The 25,183-nt window shown below is 37.3% G+C and overlaps 1 protein-coding gene and 1 long non-coding RNA gene across 4 annotated transcripts in view; one reads left to right on the forward strand and one right to left on the reverse strand.

Annotated features, from left to right (window-relative positions):
• The window catches only part of LOC107195626, a 74,261-nt gene that overhangs the window by 41,617 nt on the left and 7,461 nt on the right, over positions 1-25,183 (forward strand). The window lies entirely within an intron of this gene.
• Positions 1-25,183, reverse strand: part of EIF2B3 (eukaryotic translation initiation factor 2B subunit gamma) — a 98,671-nt gene that overhangs the window by 19,184 nt on the left and 54,304 nt on the right. For 2 of the 3 annotated variants that reach the window (XM_006911417.3, XM_015588974.2), the window contains exons 6-8: positions 11,379-11,468; positions 2,754-2,881; positions 1,498-1,688 (exon numbers count right to left, since the gene is read on the reverse strand). In XM_006911417.3, the coding sequence (XP_006911479.1) occupies positions 1,498-1,688; positions 2,754-2,881; positions 11,379-11,468 (409 nt within the window). The remainder of the gene's footprint in view (positions 1-1,497; positions 1,689-2,753; positions 2,882-11,378; positions 11,469-25,183) is intronic. The other variant, XM_015588975.2, reaches the window with a different exon arrangement.

Below are 25,183 nucleotides of genomic sequence, written 5' to 3' on the forward strand. Positions count from 1 at the left end.
CTCTGGACCTGTTAGGAAGGCACAGATAGTGTGCCTATCTGCGATTCTCCAGCATGGGCAGGACACTGGCCAGAGTACTGCATGTGGTGGCCATGCTGGCTGAGGAAAGCCTGGCAATATGAATGCTAATCCCTCAGTCCCTATCCCTGAAATCTCCTCTATTACACTTCAACCAAGGCTGTTCAGGCCAGTCTACTGCACGGCACCTGCAGGCACTCTGGAGGATCCTCCTCGAGCCTCAGGCTGTCCGTGGACCTGCTTTCTGACCACCCTGACGAACTCTAGTCACAGAACTGAAGAAAGATAATTAAAGTCAAATTAAGGAACCTTTCCAATAGCTCTGACCCTAAGTGGGGGCTAACTTTACTCAGGACTGCCCTGGGAAAACATGGGATTCGTGATTTCTCATAAACTCTCTGGCTTGGATTCCCTAGGATCTGTAACCAATCCATGTTGAGGCCAGCTTGAGGTCTGAGGCTGGGGCTACATCCACCATATAGTGTGGGTCCTGAAGGTTCCTGAGCCAGGTTTTCCTCAGAGATTCAATCTCAATCCCAATTTTCAACAAACTTTTTATCACTCTAACTGACTTTTCCACCCCTACTCCCCAGCTTACACTGGCACTGATAGTTTTCACAGTGTTCTACCAGGTACTATGTCAACAGCTAATCTTTTCATTATTTTACCCTGTTGTCCCCAAATGCCACCCTAATATAGTTCCTGCAGTCATTTATCTTTTCCTATTCTCATTTCAACCCTTTACTGCTCTGCGTTTCCTTTTCATGGTCTCATCATCCCACCCTCCTAAAACCTTTCTCCTGTGCCTGCTACACAACGAAGAGCTCTCCTACACCTTCAGCCTCTTTATTTTCCCCCTCCATCCCTTAACTAAACTAAAACCTAGCTTGTCTTTCAGGGCACGGTTCCCCCTTCAACAGAAGCTCCTCATTCTCCATATCTCATGAACCTCAGGGTTAAAAGAAGGGGTTAGCAAGACTCCTTACTCTCTAATGTTGTTTCCAGACACTTCTCTCTCATAGACATTCCTTCCTTAAGGCTTTGAAATCTAGCTACTCTATACTCTGTTCCTTCACCTTCTTAGGAAAGCTTCCTGTGTGTGCTTATGCTTACCTCACCACAGTAATGATTACATAGTATTTATCTGCTTGTTTATTAAGTACTGTAGCTATTCCCATGTTGAGCAGAATAGGAGAAAGCTACTGAACCCAGAGGTCATAAATTAGTCTTCCTAGAGATCTTAGCCTTTCCTTGGTATCACAGAGGCTCTGCCTGTATGGACCGGGCCCTCTGCTTCCACTTTTGCTATACCTGGGTACCCCAATGGTCTTCCCTGACATGCTAGGTCTTGATCAACCTTGAGAATGACAGGGACTCTGAAAAAGTCACTGTGTACCTAATGAAGAAATAAGACAAAAGACTTAGTCTGTTTCTGGGGTAGGAGCTCCTATGATTTCTCTTCTAAACTCATCCTCTCACCTGTCTGTTTGCTTCTATGTAGAGTCCCAGGGTGCTTACTCGACAGCAGAGCCCCTCTTTCATGATGTGGACATAGCAGCGCACCTGTGATCTGGACAAGTCTTCCCACCTGTCTCCTCGACAGGCATTCCAGCAGGTGTCATAGGGAGCAAAGGTCGGCGTATTGGCTTCTTTTATAAAACTGTAAATATCTTTAAAACAAATACCCAAACCAAGCAAATGAATGAGAGGGGATAAAGATTCAGCTAAGTTTTGAAAGAGGGTACAGCTCACACCTCTCCCCGCTGGAACTCACCCATGCAGCACAGACCCTGGGGAAATCCCACTAAAACCTGAAAGACTAGGTCAAATTAAAAGAGGCAATGTGCTTTCTTGTACGTTTGAAATACTGTATGATACAAAGATACCTAAAAAGAGGTCTACGAGCAAGTCTGACCAATAATCAAGTACTACTAGAGAAAATAAAATGGATGACTCTTGTAAATCATGAAGCAACACCAGCAGATGTCCAGGCTTTAGAGACCAGCCGTGTCGTGAGGCTAGCCTCTATTACCGTACCTGATAGTTGTGCTATGACGGAAATAGCAAAGGACTTGAAGCCAGAGTACCTGGGCCCCAGTTTTCAACTCTTACAATAATCACTTGAGATCTTTTATTTTATGATAAGAAAACTGGGGCTCAGAAGACTGAGTACACCAAAAAGCAATCTAAAGTAATCTATATATCACAACTGAGACAAACTGGGGAGTGTGTTGTCTAATGTCAAATAAAATGTACTGTTTTGAAAAAAAAAAAAAGACTGAGTAATCTGCCTCAGGTGACAGAGCTAATAATTCATTTGATAAATATATATTTTTCTAGGCAGGGATATGAGAGCAAACAAGACAGACATTGTCCCTACATCCTGGAAAGGAGACAGTCTGGTTGGCCTCTGGTTGGACTGTAATTGTACACTCCTTCACCTTTCTTTCCTTGACAGAAGAGGCCGAGTTTAAAGTTAAAATGGGCTAGTGAGGAACAGAAGCACACAAGAGCTGTGAACCAGAGGCATGACTAGCCTGTCCCTGAAGAGCACAGTGTCAGGGTGTGCTTGAACAAGCTAACCCAGAACTCAGGGAGTGGTGTCAGCTAGCCTGTCTTGCCTGTTGGCTAGACAAAAATCTGCTGCCTTGGGAGGTTTCTTGAGCTAAGCTGCCCTGACACCCTTTCTAAAGGTGCTGTTACCCTGACCTTATTGTACCGACCCAAGCACTGACCTAAGGACTTCAGCTCCTTTTTCTTTAGATCTTCCTCTTTTTCTTCTTGTCCTTGTTGTGAGGAAGCTGAAGAGAATTGTTTTCTTACTAGGTATGGAATCAGTTCACTTCGAATGGAAGTAATTGACCTAGGAAGAAAGAGTGGTCAAATATGAGAAATATGACTGTCTGGATCCTAGAGGCACTGAAACTCTGTGCCTACGAGGAAAAGCTAAATTTCTTCCTGTTGTGCCACCTTGGGATCGATAGAGATCAAAAGTGGCACAGCCTTGGCAGTTCTGGAGAAGCAGAAGATCTAAATTTTCTATCGGCTTCACGCTGGAGGTAGGAGAGGAGTATATTGAATCCGGGACTCTTGTCCCCTGATCTATATAGCAAACAGTCTTTCACAAAGTCCCATCTACATGATATGGATGTGAGTGAGCATGTGTGTGGGGAGTGTGTGTGTGTGTGTGTGTGTGTGTGTGTATTTTAACATGGTGCCTTTACACTTAGTTGGCGATAATCCATGGCAATGGAGAATGTTCTAGTCTTTAGAAAAGTTATTTAAAAAACATAAAACAATTTTCTCCATAAAAGCCTTGCGTATCTTGTTAGAGTAATCCCAGGTATCTTATATTTTTGATGGTATTATAAGTGATATCTTTTAAATAATTGTTTTTCTTGCTTTTGGTTTATAGACATTCAATTTATTGTTTTAAACTTATAGCCAACTGCCTTGCTAAAAAATCTTAAATCTAATAATTTATCTGTAGATTCTGACAGTCATAGCAACTACGAAAATAACAATTTTCTTTCTTCCTTTCTAACCCCTATATCTTTTATTTTTCACTGTCTTACCATATTGGCTAAGATATCTAATATAATGCTGAATACAAGCACTGATAACAGTCATCCTTATTTGTCTTTGATTTTAAAAAGAATTCTTTTAATATTTTATCATTTAGACTGATTGTAGTTTTTTTTTTCATCATCAAAGCTACCAATTATTGTCTTCTATGTATAGATATTGGGCTTTAGGCTTTATAGCCAACATTTGGCATATGTTATAGGCTTTTGTGTAGATACCCTTTATCAGCTTAAGGAAGTTTTCTTTTATTCCTAACTTGTTAAGAGCCTTCATCAATGAATGGGTATTTAATTTTGTTAAAATTTTTTTTTCCCCATCTATAGAGCACATCATATTTTTTCTCCTTTAATCTCTTATGGTGATGAATTTTTTTTCTAACACTAACAAAATATTATTCAAAGACTGTACACAATTTCTACTCTCTATTCTCTCATAGTAGAAGGACTATGGGTGATTCTTTTATTCTTTACACAAATTATCAAATTTTATAATTTTAGGCCATTCTTAAGTTTCTTGTTTCTCATTTTTTCTTAGTTTATATGGTACTACTCTCCTGGTTCGATTCAGATTCTGCATATTTAAAATCCATTCTAGTGACTAAGTACTGCCCATGTAGATTTTGTCCTCCCACCTACTTAAGAGTGAACTAACTCACTCACATTACCACAGCTGTACTTATTCACTAATGGCTACTAAAAAATTTCCACGACAAAGTTAACTTCAATTTACTTTTATGTAATCAAATTAGTTTAGGACAGAACTTATAGAAAAGATCAAAGATCAATGTGTAAAAGAACTTCCAGAGGCAAAAAAAATATTCCTGCACTCTTTTCATATCACTCAGATATAAGCAGTAAGTACGTTGCTCGAGAGCTTTGGAGCTTTTTTAGTCTTCACTTGGCCTTTTTTGGTCTCAGGAAACATAATGCTTCCTAGTGGGTACTAAGGATTTGGAGTCTAAATGACCTGGACTATGTAATGGGGAAGAAGGGACCTGATTCTTAGTACAGTGAGTATGCTTTTGATTTATACCGAGCAAAGGAAATGAAAGCAGAGGGGCGGGAGACTAGCACCTAATTTTTAGTTAATTCTCTCTTACTCTGTGACCTTGGTAGAATTTTAAATCACTAATTAATTTATTTAGCATTTAACAAGCATCTATGAATATGCCAGTAACTGCGCTAGGCCTTGGAAATATACTGTTTCTGACTTTGAAAATTCATAATCCAGTGGACAAGTTGTCTGATTATAGATTTAAGGAGAAAGGTAGAGGAGACAAGGCTTATTAGGTAGGTAAGGGAGGCAGACCATGGAAACCTTCTGTGGTAGTCTGCAAAGTCTGAACTGAGAAGCCAGTGGTAGTTTTTAAGCAGGAAAGAGACATAATCAGTTTTATTTCTTAGTAAGATAATTCTGGTAGCAGTGGAAATAGGCCTAGAATGAGGATAACGAAGAAGGCAGCAGTCTGGAATAAGAAGATGAAGTCAGGGAGACCAGTTACAAGACTATGAAAACAACCCTATAAACCTGATCCCTGCTGCATTCTTCCCACCCCCTTCCCCAGCCCCCATTCAAAGAAGCTCTGCAGGCTGACACAGGACCACACAGATGGAGTGTAAGTAGGAAAGGCAAGAGGCTGAGGAGGATAAGCAAAATTATGAACCCTGGAGCTACACAGTTCATGGTTTTTGTCATTTTTAAAGGATCAAGTCAAACATCTTTGAAAAATTCTGTGTAAGCTGGAAGCTCTTGTATTGAATTTCAATGTGATTTTTCTTCTGATCCTTTGATGGACATTAAAAATTTCCATATGAATACAAAGCATGAAACAACATTTACTCTTAGCTCTTTCTCTCCCCTTTTAATGCACCAAACCAGTGTGCGTAGCAAATGTTCCCTGGCCTCCTCATGGAAAGCAAGTCAGTTCCCTTTGAAGAAATGACAAAGCATGGACAGCTGGGGGATTTCAGAGCCACGATATTTACATTATGGACCAAACAGCACTATCACTGCAAGAGGCAAGCAAACAAGCCTTGGCACACAGCCCCTTTAGGCAGAGTCCTTTAAGGGTACCAGACAGTGATTTTAAGAGAGCATATGAAGCAGTCCTGCCAGGTCCCACCTGCTTGTGCTGGCAGTCAGCATCAAGTCAATTCCCATAATGCAGTTGGCTTAGCAGCATAATGGAGGATGAAATTACTCTTCCTGTTTCATACTCAAAGTAGAGGCAGCTCAAAGCTGTGCCAAGAAGTAGGAATGGCCACTGTGAACCACTGTGAACATCCTGACCTTGGGGCTGAAAACCAGCAGCTGGATATATTGCCTTGGGCCTGGGCAACCTCACTTTCCCCCTTTCCTCTTATATATAGCCTTCCCAGAAACACCTGCTTTATGAAATTATAGGCTCCTAAGAAGAAAGAAATCACAAAGGAGAACAGACTTGACTAATTAGCTATAAACAAACAACTCCACCAAATTAAAAAAACCCAAAAAATTGCTACAAATAGGACAAAAGATTAATATCCTTAATAGAGAAATAAATATAAATGTTCAAAATATATAAAAATATTTTTAAAGAAATAAAAATTAAAACAAGATGTAATTTCTCCCTTAATCAAATTAGAGGATTTAAAATACTTTTTCTCATTACTAGTAAGAGTGCTTTGAGACAGTTACTCTCATACAAAGGCAGTAGGAGTATAAACTGGTAAAATCTTTTCTGAAAAATAATTGTTAGATATTTGGTTGTTCTCTAGTTTTATAATAACATCAAGACATTTTGAATTAAAATGTTTAGAACATCTGTCAGACTGCATTCAGAAATGGATAAAAAAAAACCTTCTAAAACATATGTATATCCTTTCATTTTTTTAAAAGCAAAAAATATAATCATATTATATTAAAAACATACATTAATACTACAACTTGCTTTTTTTAGTAAACATATAGTTGCACAATACAGGTATACCATAATGTACGCTATTTAAATTGTTATAATTTTCCCCTTATGAACAATGCTGCAAAGAACATTTTGCAATGAATATTTCCAGACTTTTGAGTAAATATTTCTATGGGGTAGATTCTTTGAAGAGAAACTGCTGAGTCAAAGAATATAATTTTAAGTTTTGACAGATATTATCGACTGCGCCTCAAAAAGTTTATATAGAACAGTATGAGAATTTCCTTGCAGCTTTGCTACCTTTATCACAAAATTAAAAAAATCTTTGCCATATGACAAAGATTACATTCTAAAACTGTTTAATACACACTTTTTAAAATTTATGAGTGAGAACTGACATCTTTCATAAGTGTATATGCTTTTTCTATGAACCAACTACCTATAACTTTTGCCCATTTTTCTATTGAGTCATTTGTCTTTTCCTCATTAATTTAAAAGTTCTCTTTGTAATTTAAGGAAACTGGTGTTTGGGTTGTCCTGGAATTGCAAATCTCTCTTTCCCCATCCTGTCATGATTTTCAGACTATGTTTATTGGTTCCCCTTATACGGAACTTTAAAAATTATTAGTCAAATTTAGCAATCCTCTTATTATTTTTTTCATGGCTCCTAAGATTTATGTGATAGTTAGAAAGCTTGGTCTAAGGTCACTTAATGATAGAAGCTAAGTGCCTTAGTGCATATGTAGACAAGCAGGCATTCAGCAAAAGATTTCAGCATGCAAGCCACACTGTGGCATTGCTCAGGCAACTCGCCATATTCTTGTTACCCCGGGCACTACTTCCTGGGCTCATGCATTACTTCAGCTGGTAAAATGCTTGAGACCTGGTAAAGCTGGTCAAATAGGTAATGATATGGTCAGATTTAAAATTTAGAAAGCCTTCTGGTTTTGTGGAAGGAGAGAGCCTGGAAGCAGACTAGCAAGTTAATAGATGATCTGAATGTTAGTTAAAAATCAAGATTGAAACAGTAAGTAAATACATTAGGTTACTGAATTCTGCCCAGTTTTAGTAATGGGTTTTGCCACTAAAGTTAATCTGAACCACTGATGTTAGCTCAGCCCCCGAACCCTTTAATCCCTTTCTCCTACCTACTGCTGTTAGAGTGTCTTTCTAAAGCAGAGCTTTATATACTGTCAGATACTATCGTGCTGCCTAAAATGCCTTTTCCTCATTTATTAGGACTGGGGATCTCCGACCCATTTTTTTCTTCTTGTCGCATAGTATAATTTTCTCAAGGTTACAGAGGACAATGGCATGTAAGACTTTGTATTCATCTTAGTATACTCAGCCTCCAACACAGCAATTATATTTGAGTATTTATTAAATATCTATTCCTTTGTGTTTTTCAAAAAAGTGTAGTAAATCCAACTCATTTTTAAAAACTTTTAAAATCAATTTTAAGAAATGTAATTTACATATAATAAAAAAATATTTTAAACATACAGTTAGATGAGTTTTGTCAAATGTGTACTACTATAATCACTACCCAAAATCAATATAAAGAGTATTTCAACCACCCTCCCCAAATTCCCTTGTGCTTCCATTCTACTATATACTCTAATATGACTTATCACATTTCATTGTAACAATTTATTTGACCTGTCCCTCTTTCTCTAACATATGAGCAACTTGAAGAAATTCTTTTTATAGTAACCACCTAGCAACACAGTACTTGACACATAGTAGGTGATCAGTTAAAAGTTAATCTGAATTCTTAACTTTGCACCAACTACTGCTCTAAGCTCTTTACAAGTATTTTTCACAACTATCTTTACCAACAACTAATACCAATTATGGCTCAGGTATTATTATTCCTAATTTTCAGATGACATACAGAAAGGTAGACACCTATCCAAGGCCACACAGCTCATTTACTAAACTTCTTTTGTTATGGGGAGCGCAGATTTTTTCTCTTCACAGCTCTTCGTACAGCTTTTCTACTTAGTCAATTGCAGAAATTCTCATCTTTTTTCACTGCTGATGTACCAAATTACTTCTGCTATTTAACCATCACAGTATCTCCTTTCCTCCCACTTACCAAGCTTATCCTGAATGCCTTACTAATCCAGTTAGGTATTTAATCTCAAAGAATTTGAGTGGAAGAATTAACATGTAAATGACTAAAAAAGATACAGGGCAGAATATGTTAACTTCCATAGGTGAAAGATAACAAAGGATTGCTAAAGCAGTCCATTCCTGAAGTTGTGTCTCTCGTTTCATTTTTTCCTTTCCATCCCTAAAGGAGTCATTATTTTATAACCAGATAACTATAAATGACTTCTACTTACCTTGAAGGAGTGTCTTTCCCACCCAGAACTGTCTATGATTCTCTGCCAGGTGGCATCATTGTTCATTCCACATGGGACTATTCTGTTTAAAGATCTATAACTCCCTGATCAGCTTTCAGGTCTCTTATATGCTGCTTCCGACAACCTATTCAAACCCATCTCCCACAACTTTAGGACAAGACCTCTACTATTACAGCCAGGAATAAAAAGTCTCCCTCAAGTATCATTCTAATTTATCTTGCTATGTCTTTATATTTTTTCTAGTATTATTGAAATTTACCAATTTTTAGTATAATGCCTTTAATCCTAACTGCTCTGAGAAGTGAAGGACAGATGCGGGGAAGAGATGAGGGTCTCTTTAAGAGATCTTGAGATGGGAAGGTAGTTGGAACAGAGGTGCTGTATCTCTCTATTGCGGAAGGCTCTGAGAAAGTCTCGTTTGGCAGAGCTTCTGGCCAGAAGCCACAGAATCACCAAATTCAGGCTTGTCCTCAAGGGACATACCACTGCACTACACTTGCCAGGTGTGGGAACAGGTAACTGGTGGTGGCCAAATGAGCTACAAAGGAGCTATAGCAGTCAGGATGCTGGTGTCATGGTATCAAGACACAAAAAGCCACAATCTCATTTGGTATTAAGGAAGCATTGTCGGTTTGTTGTTGTTGCTGTTGTTTTTTAGAGTTATAACAGTATTGAGGTATTTGTTTAAAAGATAAAAACACTGCTTATGTTTTAGAGATACACACTGAAATATTTACAGACAATTAGAACTGAAATAATTACAGGTGAAATTATATCATAATGACTTGCTTTAAAATAATCTGGTGTGACAGTAGGGAGATGGATAGTGGCACATATAAAACAAGATTGGCCATGGATTGATAATTGTTGAAGCTGTGTGATGGATCCATGGGAGTTCATTACATTATTTTCTCTACTTTTGTATTTGTGTGAAATTTTCCATAATAAAAAGTTAAAAAAAAGAATCATGATCTCTACTATTACATTTCCTCCCAGCACGTCAAGGGCAGAGCCTATGTGATAGGGTTTCATATTCATTTGGGGATAAAAAATAAATCCTTTCATGGCTTAGAGTTAACTTCATTTTTGGAATACGAATAGTCCAGACTGGTAACTGGAAAGCAAGTCTTGGATCACTCTCTAATCCCGGCAGTAAGTTTCCTTGCTATTTATTAAAAAACAAAGTCTCTATAATCCACTGTGGAGCTTAGCCTTAAGTTCCGTCAGTGCAGGACCCATGTCTGCTTATTCACCATTGATCTTGCAGTTGTTCTAGAATAATGCCTGCCTGATAACAGATTCTTAATAAACATTTGTTGATGAAATGAAAAAACAGGATAATTAAGTCAGAAAAGAGGAGGGGGACAGTGTCCTGGGAGGGAAAATAGGGAAACAACAATCCCTTGGAAAGCTTTCCAGAGGAACAAATGATGTGTTTTACCATTGGCTCTACATGGGCCTTCTTGTAGCGAATTAGCACTGTTGTGTGGGATAATTAGGATGCTGCAAGAAATATCACACTGAGTAAGGAGGAATTAGCATTGTTGTGCGGGATAAGGGTTAGGATGCTGCAAGAAATATCACACTGAGTAAGGAGGAACAATTCCCCTTTCCTTTAATGTTCCTCTATATATCCAAGTCCATCAGCTGAGGGCATGCTGGCATTTAAATTCAGGTTCTCCGACTCCCTTCCCCAGCTGGTCTGAGGGAACTTGCTGCTGTGGTGCCAGCCTGCTGTCCAGTCCACTAGTGTGATTCAAGGCAGAAACTTAATCAGCAGCCATCAAGGAAGCTAGCTGCTCCTTTTCTTGGCCATGCTATTATTGAATCTTTTCCCACCTATTCCTCTAAGGACTCTATTAGCATTTCCTATCAAAAATTCCCGAGATCAATTACAGAAGGAGGTTTTTGCTCTGGAACCCCAAGTCCTGTGACCTGCCAGACACAGTCTCTGTGAAATATTTAAACCCACACTTCTGTTCTCAAAGCAAGATCAGAAAAGTACCAAATTGTTTCTCTGCATTCACTAAAGTTCACTCAGTGAGATGGGCTTCTTTACCAAAATTGGAAGGAAACTTGATTTTCTTTTTTTCCTTCCTCTTGGGTTAGTCTGGCCCTTTGCTAAGAAGACCCAACTATAAGATAATTATCTAAGGGAAGGACATCTGCTTGGAGACAAAATAGCACTCGAGCTGGGGAGCTCACCCTTGCAGAAGAAGGTAAGGAAAGCCTGGTACTGTGCAGAGATATCATAGATTATTATTAGTTTTATGAAAATATTTTTCTGGTTTATTATAATACAGACCCCAAAAATAGAAGCAGGGGACTCTGTGGTACAGACAAAATAACACTATGCTGATAATATGATTTCATTTCTAAAACAAAGGTGAAAATCAATTGTTATTTATATAAACTGGTTATCTAACATTATCAAGGTTTAAAACTGTTAACTAAGATACATGGTAGCTTAAGCACTGTGGGTTTGACTCTACCTCCCTCTCTCTTACTCATTTTCCATTAGGAAGTCCACAACATATTTTTTCATGCAGTAGAGATGGGCATCCACAAGGCCTGTATGGAAGCGTATTCTAGGGTGCCTGCAAAAAGAAAAGAGAGAAAGGGCTCACAATCGGGTAACATGGGTTCTGTCCTATTATTAGGTAGTAGGTAGGCATTAGAAAGTTTATAAGGGCCAGAGCCATGCTGCTTACACCCCACTCTGAGAAGATGAAGATGGTGAATTCTAGCTCTGATGCTACCACAGAAAAGGTCTTCGCTTTATAGAAACCCTATCTCACACTTTATGAAGCTTTAAGGCTTCTAAAGACATTAAACTAAAATCAATGAGCCATCAAATCACTGACAAGCCACCATCTTCTATTATATCACAAACTCCCACCCGTACTAACATTTTCCTGCTTCCTGTAGGACATTCTTTAGCCATGCTTTCCCCTAAGATTTGGCAGTATTACTCCATTTTCATAGAAGATGAAGTAAAATTCTCTGAATACTCCCTAACTCCCCGCTCTTACTTATTCATCAGGACTATCCCCATTTATACTTTCTCTAGGAAACATTCACTCAAGTTTGTGCTCCCACAATAATTACGCCCACCTCAATTAGATAACATACAGTAAAGTAATAGCCTATATACTCGTCTCTCTTTTCTAGACTAAAAGTTCCCCAAAGGCCGAGATTTACCTTTATAGCCTGAGCACTTAGCATCGAACCCCAAATAGAGTAAATGTTTAATATATAGTTGTTGAATAAACAAACAAATGAATAAATTAGGTCAAATTAGGGCATCTGCCTAGTTGCTTTCTATTTTAGTTTGCCGTTTTGATTTCAGTCTTAAGAAATGCTGTGTTTATAATGTCCAAGGTCATTTTATTTAATAAAAACAGCTGAGGAAGAAGAAGTAGGGTAGAAAAATGAAGATTCCAATCATAGCGTCCTGGTTGTCATTTTTCTTCTATTCTGTGTTACTTTGCTTTGATTGGCTTATAGTTTTAAGAAATATTATTCTCACAGGATCCAGAGACCCTAGAAGTAATTTATCAAACAAGGTGCACCACCTTGGGTTTCCACTCTTTTGGGAGAAGGGGAAACAAAATAAATGCTTCCAAGAGAGCAACAGAGGAGCCAGACTCAGTATCCCACACCATAACACACCCAACACGCAAGTCAATCAGTGAGGGACAAGAAGAAAGTAGAAGGTACTTCCAAATCCTCACTTTCTGAGATCCCTGAGTTCTAAGAAGTTTCTCAGAAAATAGAATTTTACACATGTGAATGTGGTTACCTTGTGATACCAGGGTTTCATCTGAAGTTCACACCCTGATAATTCTCTCCCTTGATCTAACCAATTCAGAAAATTACATTCTCTTGTTTTGTACCTTCGTTTACAAATTTTTTGAATCATTCAACACACTCTACCTTTATTTATTTAATCCTCACAGCTACCTCTTGAAGTAGATATATTAACTACTCTTATTTTTATAGCAGAAATCAACTTATATGGCCAGCAAAGTAATAACTTAAAAGTATGACTACTTTCTAAACTGTTATCAATCCCTAGAATATATGACATTCATATAGCATTTTATAGTTTATAATTTTTCAACCTTTTACTCTCATCTCATAAAGTAGGTAAAACAAAAAAAAATTCTTCCATTAAAAAAAAATGTTCCAAAAATTTGGCTGGAATACTCAAGACTAGAGATTTAGCTACAAATTTGCAATACAATGAAGAAGCAGAGCTGGGCAATTCAGAGATTTATTTTTCCTTTCAGATTGAATTTATAGTGAATGTAAATCTTGGGACCGGGAAGCTAATGGCATTTAAGTTACCAAAAAGATGGTTTCCTTATTTCAATTTATTGTTTTTGATTGCTAGGAGAAATAAAGATCGATATTTTAAAATCGAACAAAATAAACAGACAAAACCAAAAATCCTAAAAGAGGCACCAGTAAAATATGGGTAGCTGGCTGATTATTCTGAGCCAGAGATGCTTTGGATTTGTATAACAAAGTAAGGAATCAAAAAATGGAGAGAATAAGACAATTAGAAACAGTTGTAATTTTATATTTTAAAAATAATGTAAAACATAATTTTCTGACCATAGAAAAATTCCATTACAATAAAAAATAAAATAACATGAAAAATTTGTGGGATTCCTTTCAACGATAAAATAAAAAGTTCAGAGAAATAGTATAAAAAATTTAATCTTCAAAGTCTATAAGATCATTGTAAAGTTCCCGCAGGTTTTTTCTTCTCTTCATTTAACATAAAAAGAATTTTTAAAATGGCCTATTTTAAAAAGAAAAAGAGTGAAGAAGAAAGAGAAAGATCTTAGAAAAGCGAAACAAAATGGACAAAGATACAAAAGACTAGGAAACCTAGGACAATGTAAGCCATCAGGAACATAAAGAATATCTTTGGATTATTTTTTCAGGCTTATTTTTAAAAGAGTAAGGTGTAGATTTTAGAATTTGAATTTGTACTGTTTAATATTTTTAGGGAAATAAAGGTTGTTTTATGATCTTAAAAACAAGGATCTCAATTTTTGAAGCAAGTAACAAAACCAATAGGTGAAAAAATTATAATAATTATTAACAACTCTTATTTATAATATTTTAGAATAAACAAGGAACGTATGTATGAAACAAATACTGGAAAAGAAAGATCCAAGGATAAGCATTTACCATTTAACCACAAAGATCAATGGTTTTTAAAGCATCTTCACTAAAGTCCTTAGTCTGTCTACATAACAGACCTGTCTACACCTGCCCTCAGTTGCCAGATGGAGTTCTGGCTTTGACAGTCCTCACAACCAATGGCACGTGAGCACTCATGTCTGCATACTGCATTCCCCAAGTGAAGACTTCATTCTAAGCTCAGCCGGGGCAGACTTCTCAGGTGGCATGATATTTACCTGTCGGGCAATAGCCCCACAGCTTCCTTTCCCTCAAAGTCCAATATTTCTATCATCAATTTCACCGTATCCAAAGTTCTTTCCAAATTCTTTTATACACCTGCTTTCTTAAATATCCATTTCACTGACAAAGTTCCTTCAACTTCTAAGACCCTTGCAGTCTGACTACAGGTGAAGTGAGGTAGGTACAGAGTGTTGGCCTCACTGAGCCCCACTTAGCTCTAGAGAGGCAACTGTCTATCACATTTCTCTCTTTGTTCTGCCCTTCTCATTTTGGCCTCCAGGTCTTTTGTCTACTCTTATCCTGCCTCCCATATCCTAGGTATTCTTTCCCAGGATCAGTGTGAGTCTACTCCTCCAAGAATCCTTCCTTTTCTACTCATTTAAAAATGTACTAAAACAGATGTCTCCTAGAATACTACTGGAAAAGACAGTATAAATTATGTACTCATGATTTTATCCACTTTGTTCTTTTCCAAATGCAGATAATGCAATCTAATGAGGATGAGAAAATTCCTTCTGAAAAATGATTTCTGAAAGTCAACACACTTAGGAATTTACCACTGCAAACATTCATTCTACAACATTTACTAACAGCCTAGTGATGACAACAGGCATTGTGCAAGATAAAGAGATGAACAAAACTGATCTGGTCTCTGCCACAATGTAGCTCATAGTCTATTAAGAGACGCAATTTCCTCTCAAAGCTCTTCAAAGAGAATTTCCTCCTCAAATCTTTTTCTTATTTTTATTATGGTAAAATATACATAACATAATATACATATTTTAACCATTTTCAAGTACATTTTCAAGTGTACGGTACTGTGGCATTAAGTACAATTACACTTCAGTGCAATCACAACCAACATCCATCTCCAGAACTTTTTCATCTTCTCCAACTGAAATTCTGTACCCATTAAACAGTAATTCCCATTCATCTTCTTCCCCCCAGCCCCTTGCAACCACCATTCTACTTTACGTATTTATGAACCTGACAACAGGAGTCCTCCCTCATCTGCAGGGGATACATTCCAAGACTCCTGGTGGATGCTTGAAATTGGAGATAGCATAGAACCCTATATATACTTTTCTCCCTCTAGATACATACCTATGATAAAGTTTAACTTATAAATTAGGCACAGTAAGAGATTAACAACTAATAAAAAAATTATAATAATATACTGTAATAAGTTATGTGAAAAATGTAGTGGACAATTTGGTGACAGACAGAGGGGAGGGGGGTTGGGGAGCTGGGAGAATAGGGTGAAGGGTTAAAGAAGTACAAGTTAGTAGCTGATGGATGGTCACAGGGATGGGGAGCACGGCACAGGGAATGCAGTCAGCATTAATGTACTGGCTAGGTAGCAAACCAGAGCAGAGAAGGAGCAATGAGGGGGATCGTTTTATAAACTATATAAATGTCTAACCAATGTACCGTATACTTGAAACTAATTAAAATAAATAAATTTAAAAAAAAGTTATGTGAATGTGGTCTGTTTCATCAAACTAGCATAACTTTCTTTTCCTTCCTCACAATTTCACAGACAGAAGATTCATTGTTACTGTAGATCTTAGCAACCTCAGCATACAATTGTTTTTCTTTCCTTATTGAGAACTTTCACTTTTTCACTTAAAGAAAGCACTTTACAGCTTTTCTTTGGCTTATCTGAATTTCCAGCATCACTATTCTTGTGCTTTGGGACCATTATTAAGTAAAATAAGGGTTACTTGAACATAGGCCCTGCAATACTATCACAGTCCGGCTGGCACCGAGACGGGTAGCGTACACAATGTGGGTGTGCTGGACAAAGGGATGATTTACCTTCTGGGCAGGATGGAGTGGAACGGTGCAGATTTCATCAGAATGGCATGCAATTTAAACTTATTAACTGTTTATTTCTGGAATTTTCCATTTAATATTTTCCCACCGCGGCTGACCGTGGATAACCGAAACTACAGAAAGCGAAACTGTGGATAAGGCAGCAGGAGGCTACTGTACCGCATTTTGTTTATCCATTCTTCTGTCTACAGACACTTGGGTTGCTTCCTAATTTTGGCTATTGTGAATAATGCTGCAATGAACATGAGTATACAAATATCAATTTAAATCTCTGCTTTCACACACACATTTCTCAAAATTTTTTATTAAGGAAAAACATCAATCATATACAAAATCAGAGAAAAACATAATAAATTCTCATGCACCATCAGGCAGCTTCAACAACCATCAACATTTTCCAACCTTAAAGTTTTTTTTTTTTTGCTGTAGTATTCATTATGGGTTGAATTGACCCCCTACCCTCCAAAGACCTTGAAGTCCTAACCCCCAGTACCTGTGAATGTTACCTTATCTGGAAATAGGGTCTTTGCAGAAGATCAAGTCAAAAGAGGTCATTGGGGAGACTCTCATCCAATGTGACTGGTGTCCTTATAGAAGGGGAAATTTGAACACAGAGATAGACATACATAACGGGAAGACACAGGTAGAATGCCATCTACAAGCCAAGGATGCCTGAGGTTACCAGAAGCTAGGAGAGAGGCATGGAACGAAGTCTCTCTAAAAACCCTCAGAAGAAACCAACCCTGCCAACACCCTGATTTTGGACTTCTAGCCTTCAGAACTATAAGACAATACATTTCTATTGGCAGTTTGTGGTATTTTGTTATGGCAGCCCTAGCAAACTAACGTAGTATTTTAAAGCAAATTCCAGACATAAAGTCATTTTACTTGTAAATACTTCAGTATGTGTGATATGCATTTCTAACTGATAAGGACTTTAATATAATCACTATGTTATTACCACACCTAATAAAATTATCAACAATTTCATAATGTCATCTTATATCCAATCCACATTCAGATCTGTCTGTCTTTTTACAGTTAGTCTGAATCAGAGGTCAGTCAAACTCTCACACTGCATTTGGTTACTTCATTAAAAATAATTCTATAAAAGTTTCTCTTCCTTATTCCCCTGCCAAGCCATTATTATTAGAAGGGGTCGCCTGTCTTATAGAACACTCTATTTGGCTGATTGTTTTGTAGGAGTGTCTTTGTATAATTTGTATAACCTAAAAGTCACCTATATTAGGTGTATAATTGAATGGTTTTTAGAAAATTTACAGAGCTTTTAAAATCATCACCACAATCCAGTTATAGAATGTTTCCATTAACCGAATAAAATCTTACATGATTTGCAACCAGTCAATCCCCCTTCTGATCTTTGATTTCAGGCAATCACTAATCTGCCTCCTTTCTCTATAAGTTTGCCTTTTCTGTTTTTTGCTTTTTTGATTATAGCCATTCTAGTGGATATAAAGTGGCATCTCGCTGTGGTTTAAATTTGCATTTACTTAGTGACTAATGATGTTGAGAATCTTTTCATGTACTCATTAGCCATTTGTTTACCTTCTTTGGTGAAATGTCTATTTAACTCTTTGGCCCATTTTGAAATTGGGTTGTTTGTCATCTTTAAGTTGTCAGAGTTCTTATCTTTTTATTTTTGTCACCATTTTCTTAATGGTATCTTTTGAGGTTTGAAGATTTTAATTCTGATTGATTGATAATCAATTGAAAAAAATTGATAAATTTTTTTCTTTTATAGAGTATGTTTTTAGTGTTGTATTTAAGAATTCTTTGCTTAACCCAAGTTCATGAAGGTTTTCTGCTATGTTTTCTTCTAAAATTTTTGTAGTTTTAGTTCTCACATTAGGTCTAAAATCCATTTTCATTTTTATGTATGGGGTAAGGTAAGGGTCTAAATTAGTCTTTTTGCATGTGAATATCTAATTGTTCCAGCACCATCAGTGTAAAAGACTATCCTTTGCTCATTGAATTGCCTTGACATCCCTGGTGAAACTCAATTGATCATAAAGGTAAGGGTTTACTTTTGGACTCTCAATTCTGTTCCACCAATCTATGTTTATCCTCATGCCAGTACCATACTGTCTCAATTATTGTAGCTTTATAGTTCTGAATATGGGAAGTTTAAGTTCTTCAACTTTTTGTTCTTTTTCATAATTGTTTTGGTTATTCCGATCCTTTGTATTTTCATATAACTTATAAGATAACTTGTCAATTTCTACAAAAACTCCACTAAAATTCTGATAGAGTTTGTATTAAATCTACAGATCAGTGTGGGGAGAACTGTCACCTTAACAATATTGAGTCTTCCAATCCAGAAACATGGAATGTGTCTTCATATATTTAAATTTTTATTTAATCTCTCTCAGCAATGTTTATAGTTTTTAGTATATAAGTCTCCTATTAAATTTACTCCTAAGTATTTTATTCTTTTTGATGTTATTATAAATGCAATTATTTTCTTATCATTTCTTTTTTAGAGTGTTCTTTGTCAGTATATTTATCTAATATCCTGTAACCTTGCTGAACTCTTATTAAGTCTAGAAGTTCCGTGGATTCTTTGGGATTTTCTACATGCAGGCATACAGGATCATGCTGTCTATGGATAAAGAAAGTTTTATTTCTTACTTTTCAATCTGGATGCCTTTTATTTCTTTTTCTTTCCTGAATGAACTGGCTATAACCTCTACTACAATGTTGAATAGAAACAGCCAAAGAAGACATCCTTGCCTTGTTCCCATCTTTGGGGAAAACCTTCAGTCTTTTACTATTACATATAATATTATCTTTTAAGTTTTTTGTAGATGACTTTTATCAGGCTGAGGAGTTTCCCTTCTATTCCTAATTTGTTGGCAGTTTTAACATGAGTGCTAGATTTGTCTTTTTTTTTTTTTTTTTTTGTCTATTGAGATAATCATGTGGCTTTTATCTTTTTATCTATTAATATATTGCATTAATTGATTTTCAGATGTTAAACCAGCCTTGCATCCCTGGGATAAATCTCACTCATGGTGTATATGTTGCTGGATTCAATTTGCTAATATTTTTTTGAGTGTATTTTTACCTATATTCATGAAGGATTATTGGTCTTGTGTTTTCTTGGTCTAGCTTTGGTATCAGTTATATTGGTCTCATAGAATAAGTTGGGAAGTGTTTCCTCCTCTTTCAGTTTCTGGAAGACTTTGTGAAGAATTGGTATTATTCTTTAAATGTTTGATAGAATTAACTAAAGATACCATCTGGACCTTGGCTTTTCTTTGCTGAATGAGTTTCAATTACTAATTTGATTTAATTATTTGTTATAGGTCTACTCAGATTTTCTATTTCTTCCTGAGTCAGTTAGGATGTAGCACATCTCTGTGGCTCAGACTATACCACACTGATTAGTCCAAGGCTCTCCTATGCTCTAAATGTTCTTAGTATATCACTCACTATGTGTGCACCTTAACCCAACACTTTAATTGATTATAGTTACTTATGAGAAGGAAGGATGGGAACCAACATTTGTTGAATAGTTTTGATGTGCTAGGCATTATGCAATGTGCTTTCACATATACTGATTTTTATAACATCTGTGTTCATTTTAGCATATGTCTTGCCACACTGAGCACATCTGTCTTCATTGTTCAGGCTCAGGTTAAGTAACTTTTCTAGGACACAAAGGTATATAATAGTGGTATTGGGATTAAAACCTACAAATGTGTGGCTAAAACTTACTTCATAAGGTCTCTCAAGCAACTTCTTTCTTTTCTCCACATAAAACTTTAGGATTTCTATGTAGATGAGGCCCTGATCTAAACAGTCTCACATCTAAATTCAGAGCAAAGAAGACAGAATGTTTGGTTGGGATCAAAAGCTCTGTTTTTGTACTTGCTCCCTTGCAGAATATTCTAGTTAGTTTATTAACCACTAGTATCATTCAAAAAGGAATTTGCTAAGGAATGGGCTTCTGAGCATTGACCTAAGACAAGCCTGAGGAACTCTTTATCATCCTGCTTCCGGGTTTCCTCACGTATTCTTGGAGAGCAGGAAAGCAGATATTAAGAAATGTTCCCAAAGAAGCAACTGCCTGCTTTGGGCAAATTATTTTTAAACGTCAGGGAGTTCAGGTACAAAGCCGTACCTGTGTTTCAATATTTATTTACCCAAAATTTCTCCTAATAGTAACAACTTGAAGTACTGTGTCAGGGACAAAGCTTTGATATCTCTAGGGAAACTGTAGGAAAGACTACCACACAGACACTGGTCTTCAGGATTATACGAGACTGCAGACTTAAGATTTTTCTCAGCTATGCTTAATTTCAAAGAAAACTGAACATAGAGCTATGTGTATCACCAATATTGTACAAAACAAAACATCTACAGGACTACAGAGCTCAGGAGTAAAAAAGCAATTCAGAAAGGCAGCCCAGAAAAAAGGAAGCATGTCCATGAAAGGTGAGATACTTAACAACAATGACTCTAAAAAAAAGTCTGAGTCCTTTCACCTAATAACAAGATCTGTAATCTCTCTGCCCCCCACCCCACTATCTCAAGGGATTTCAGACTCTCATTTCCTTCAGATCTACAGAATGAAGACAAAGGTCCCTAGGCTCTGGGTAATGCCAAATGTTCTTGGGGCTGCTCCCTTCTTCCCCATCCCCTAAATCATCATGTGTACAGGAGGAAATGAGTTGTTTTTATTCTGCTTGTTGTAATAAGTTAAAGCAAAGGCCAACTGGGAATTGTATTCCCTGACATGCTCACAGTACAACGTTCATTTCCTAGAATAGTGATTAGAAAATGTTGATAGACAGATAAAGAAGCAGTTTATGGTAGTTGCATGTTTAAAAATTGAAATTTATCTAGACACCCATGTGGACACACTATTAAGAATTTCAGCGCTGCTGTGAATGGGACCTGAAAGATTTCTAGCCGAGTGAGAGAACCAGTCAGTGTGTGTATGCTGAGACACTCCACAGTGACCAGTGAAGGAAAGAAAGCCTCCACTAACCTAAACTGAGTACATCCATAGTTTATATGGCTGCACAGAATGACTTTTTTTCCAAACCAAACTGAGTTCAAAGTTTGTGGATAAGAGAATAGCAAGGAATGAGAACAGAATTAGGAAAACTCAGTTGAATAAAAACAAAATACAAAAGAAACTTAACTGTAACATAAGCTCCTATTTACATATATATAATGTTAACAGGTAAAGGGAATGTCATGGATGGCTCCTGAATTCAGATGCAAGGGGAACTGGAGCTTCAAACAATGACCCATAAGAACCAGAAACAATTCCAATGAGGATGATTTAGCCATCCTGAAGTATGCAACAATATAAACAACCTCCTTCAATCACTTTCCACTTTATTTGGCAATCTTAAACATGTTCCAGTAAAGAAGCATCTTCCCTCCCACTAGAAGAGCTAATTCCCTACTGCCTAATCATTACAATTTAAAAGAAACTGGAGACCAAGGTATGCTTGATATAACCAAGATCTCCCAGAAGTACAGGAAAGAAAATGACCCATGAAGCATGGCTGCTATCTACAATTCTAACGAGACAGATCTAGGGGCAAGCACCTGTTGCATAACTACCTGGTAGTTGTTTTACAAAAAGGCACCTTCCATACCACCTCAAATGCCTGATCTTGATGGTACTGTAAATGGCAGGAATGATAGGCTGTTGGTTGTTAGGAGTTCAATGTGGAGTTACCAAACCAAGGTCTGCCTATGCAGCAGAATGGGCTATGGCAGCACTGGCATTCAGGCCTTCTCTGAGAAAAGCAGCTGTCCTGAAGTAAAAGCCTTGGACTCAAAGCCGCACACAGAGAGAGACTGCCAGAGTTGAAGGAGCTCTTAAGAGTTCCAAGTACCACTCCTCATTGTACTGATGGAAAACAGAAGAAATCACCTCACTCCTCTAGCTGACAGTCCCCTAGCCTACATTTACTGAATATCTACTATATGCCAGGCACTTGGGATAGAGTGGTGAACGAAATGGATATGACTCCTGCATGAAGGTTCTAGTTTAATGGAAAATAAATTATTCCAAGTGTGCAATAACTGTGAAAGACAAGCACAGAATGCTATAAAAGCATATAACAGGGGAACTCGCTCCGGCTGGAAGATGATGGGAAGCTTTCCTTTAAGTTTAGACTTGACGGAAGAGTAGGGGTTAGCCAGGTGAAAGGGGTAGAGAAACTGAGATGGGCATGCTGGGCAGAGAAAATAGTAGGTGCCAGGACCTTGAGGCATATTGATGAGTGCGAGGAATTACCGACACCCAGTACTGATAAAACACAGAACACAAGATGGGGGAGATGTACAAGATGAGGCTGGAGAGGTTTGAGGCTATGTCAAAGATTCTCAAGTTGAAATGCAGCTTGGTGTGGTAAAGAGCAATGGACTAAGAGTCAGGGCTCCAGTTCTGGCCTGGCTACTAAATATGGCAGTGTTTCTTCAAGCTAGTTTCCTTGTTATAAAAAGAAGTATGTGCTTCAGTGAGTCCTAGAGTTTTGTGCTTCAGGAACTGTTAAGGGAAGCCTGAACCAGAATAACCCCATGTTCTATGTTTTTATATCTCAGGTTTCTATATAAGAGTTCACTAACACGAAAAGTTCCATCCCTTAAAAGAAAGTCAGAAAATAACTGCAATTTTTAGTCTTAGATAATATATTCATTAATTTTATTTGACAATCGCTTCTCGGCCTTTTGGCTAAGATCAAGTATATTTTATTCAACAAACGTGAAGATCTTCATATTACTGACCTGTTGCAGAGTTATTAGGATGATTAGAAATTACTTGAAGTCATATTAGGCACTTATTAAATGATAACTATTATAATTATGGGCTAAGTACTCTGCTTGGTATCAGCGACTCAGAGTTGAAATAAACAGATGTCGCCCTTAGGAGCTCACAACCTAGTGGGGAAGACTATATACTAGAAAACATTTTATAGTATACTGTGGTGTACATAATAATGTAGACCTAGTACAGAAAAGGATGCAATGAGATATCTAAGGGAGAAAGCATAGGATAAGGTTTCTCAGGGGTCACAAAGCTTGGGTTGGTTCTAAAAGACAAGGAGAAATTTGCTAGGCAGTCAAAGCGCGAAAAGGATATTTCAGATTGAGGAACTAGTGTACACAAATGTAAACAGGTATGAAAAAAAAAAATCACAGGATACAATGGTAAAGGTTAATGCTGGAGAGGCAGCCAGGGGCCATATCATGGAAAGCCTTCTATGATGCTTAGATATCAAGGTAAAGAATTGGGATTTTGTCTCTTGAGTGATGGAAAACCATGGAAACTTATTGTTTAAAGGAAATATATTCATGGTGCTGCATAAGATGTTTCGGTCAACAACACACCGCATACACAATTGTGTTTCCATAAGACTATAATGGAGCTAAAAAATCCCTATGGCCTAGTGATGTCGTAGCCATCATATGGTCTTTGCACAACACATTACTCACATGTTTGTGATGATGCTGGTGTAAACAAACTACTGTGCTTCCAGTCGTATAAAAGTAAACACATACAATTATGTACAGTATGTAATACTTGATAATGATAATAAATGACCATGTTACTGGTTTCTGTATTTACTGTACTATGCTTTTTGTCATTATTTTAGTGTACTTTCTACATTTTTATAAAAAAAGTCTGCTATAAAACAGTACGCCATGTTACACTAGCAGCAGCCTCACACATTTTCTGCTTACTGTGTCTCTTGACTGCACTGTTTTCTCTTGTACTTGATATAAACTCATGTTGTTTTGTACAGTAACATGCTGTACAGGCTTGAAGCCTAGGAGCAATAGGCTATATTCATATAACCTAGGTGTGTAGTAGGCTATACCATCCAGGTTTTGTGTAAGTGCACTGTATGATGTTCACACAATGTAACCATCACCTACCTACACATTTCTTAGAATGTATCCCCGTCATTAAGCAGTGCATTAACTGTACTAACTTAGCTGAGCTGGAATTACACACACACACACACACAAACTATCACATAGACTGATGAGAACCACAGGTCTAACATTAACACAGGAGTCAGCAAAGCTTTCCTAGGCAGAATCACACTGCTATGCACCCTCCCTGCCATCCCAACCTGGAATGCTGGAACCTACTGAGGCCTGGAACACCCCTCATGCTCCATACAAGGTGCTCTAGATAGCAATCTACACACCCCCACTGACAAAGGGCTCCTACTCAAAGACAAGCCCAGGAAAGAGAGTTATCTCTCTCAAGTTATTCTTCCAAGCTGACTGGTCCATTATATTTGAAGAATTTTATTTAAAAAAATTACCACCTGCTATAGAAACTGGATGAAAACTGACATATTAATTTGTACTCCACTAAGTCCCACTGGCCTAGCTAATATGACCTTTCAGTAGGTCTCCCTTTCAGTTCTCAATTCTTTCAGGAACACAAAGTAATATTCCTACTGTCTTCAGGTCCAGTTCCAAGCTGGTTAGGTAGGTGGCCAGAGGCAAAGGCTCAATGAAGGATCACTTAGGGGTTCATTCCTCAATGTTTGGTTCCAGCTCTTGCATGGCTAAAGTCATATCAAACTCAAGACATTATAAGACAACCTGCTAGGGCACTCCCCACACTTAGGGGTTGAACAGCTGGGGAAATAAATTTCTCCTGAGTGCCAGATATGTGCTAGGCACTGAACTATATTGGATAATAACAATGACTGAAACAAAGCTCTGATCTAGTAATCACTTCATTGTTTGTAAACCTCTGAAGATTCCCCTTTGCTTATACTAAACCTTTCATATTATACTCTGTGCCTCAGAGAAACTGAGTAACTGTTACATTTCCTGTGCCTTTGTTCCTGCAGTTCCTTCTCAAATGCCTGCCTCTACCCATGTGCATTCACAACTCCCAACAAGTAAAAATCTTTAAAGCTCCAGCTTCATATGTCATTTTCTCCTTAAAAATTTCCCTGATTCTCCTAATCTAGTGAGATTTTTTTTTCCTTTCTAAATACTTACAGAATTTCTTCAGAAAACC

The sequence above is a fragment of the Pteropus alecto genome, unplaced genomic scaffold (genome assembly GCF_000325575.1).
Source record: "Pteropus alecto unplaced genomic scaffold, ASM32557v1 scaffold484, whole genome shotgun sequence".
Classification (NCBI taxonomy): domain Eukaryota; kingdom Metazoa; phylum Chordata; class Mammalia; order Chiroptera; family Pteropodidae; genus Pteropus; species Pteropus alecto.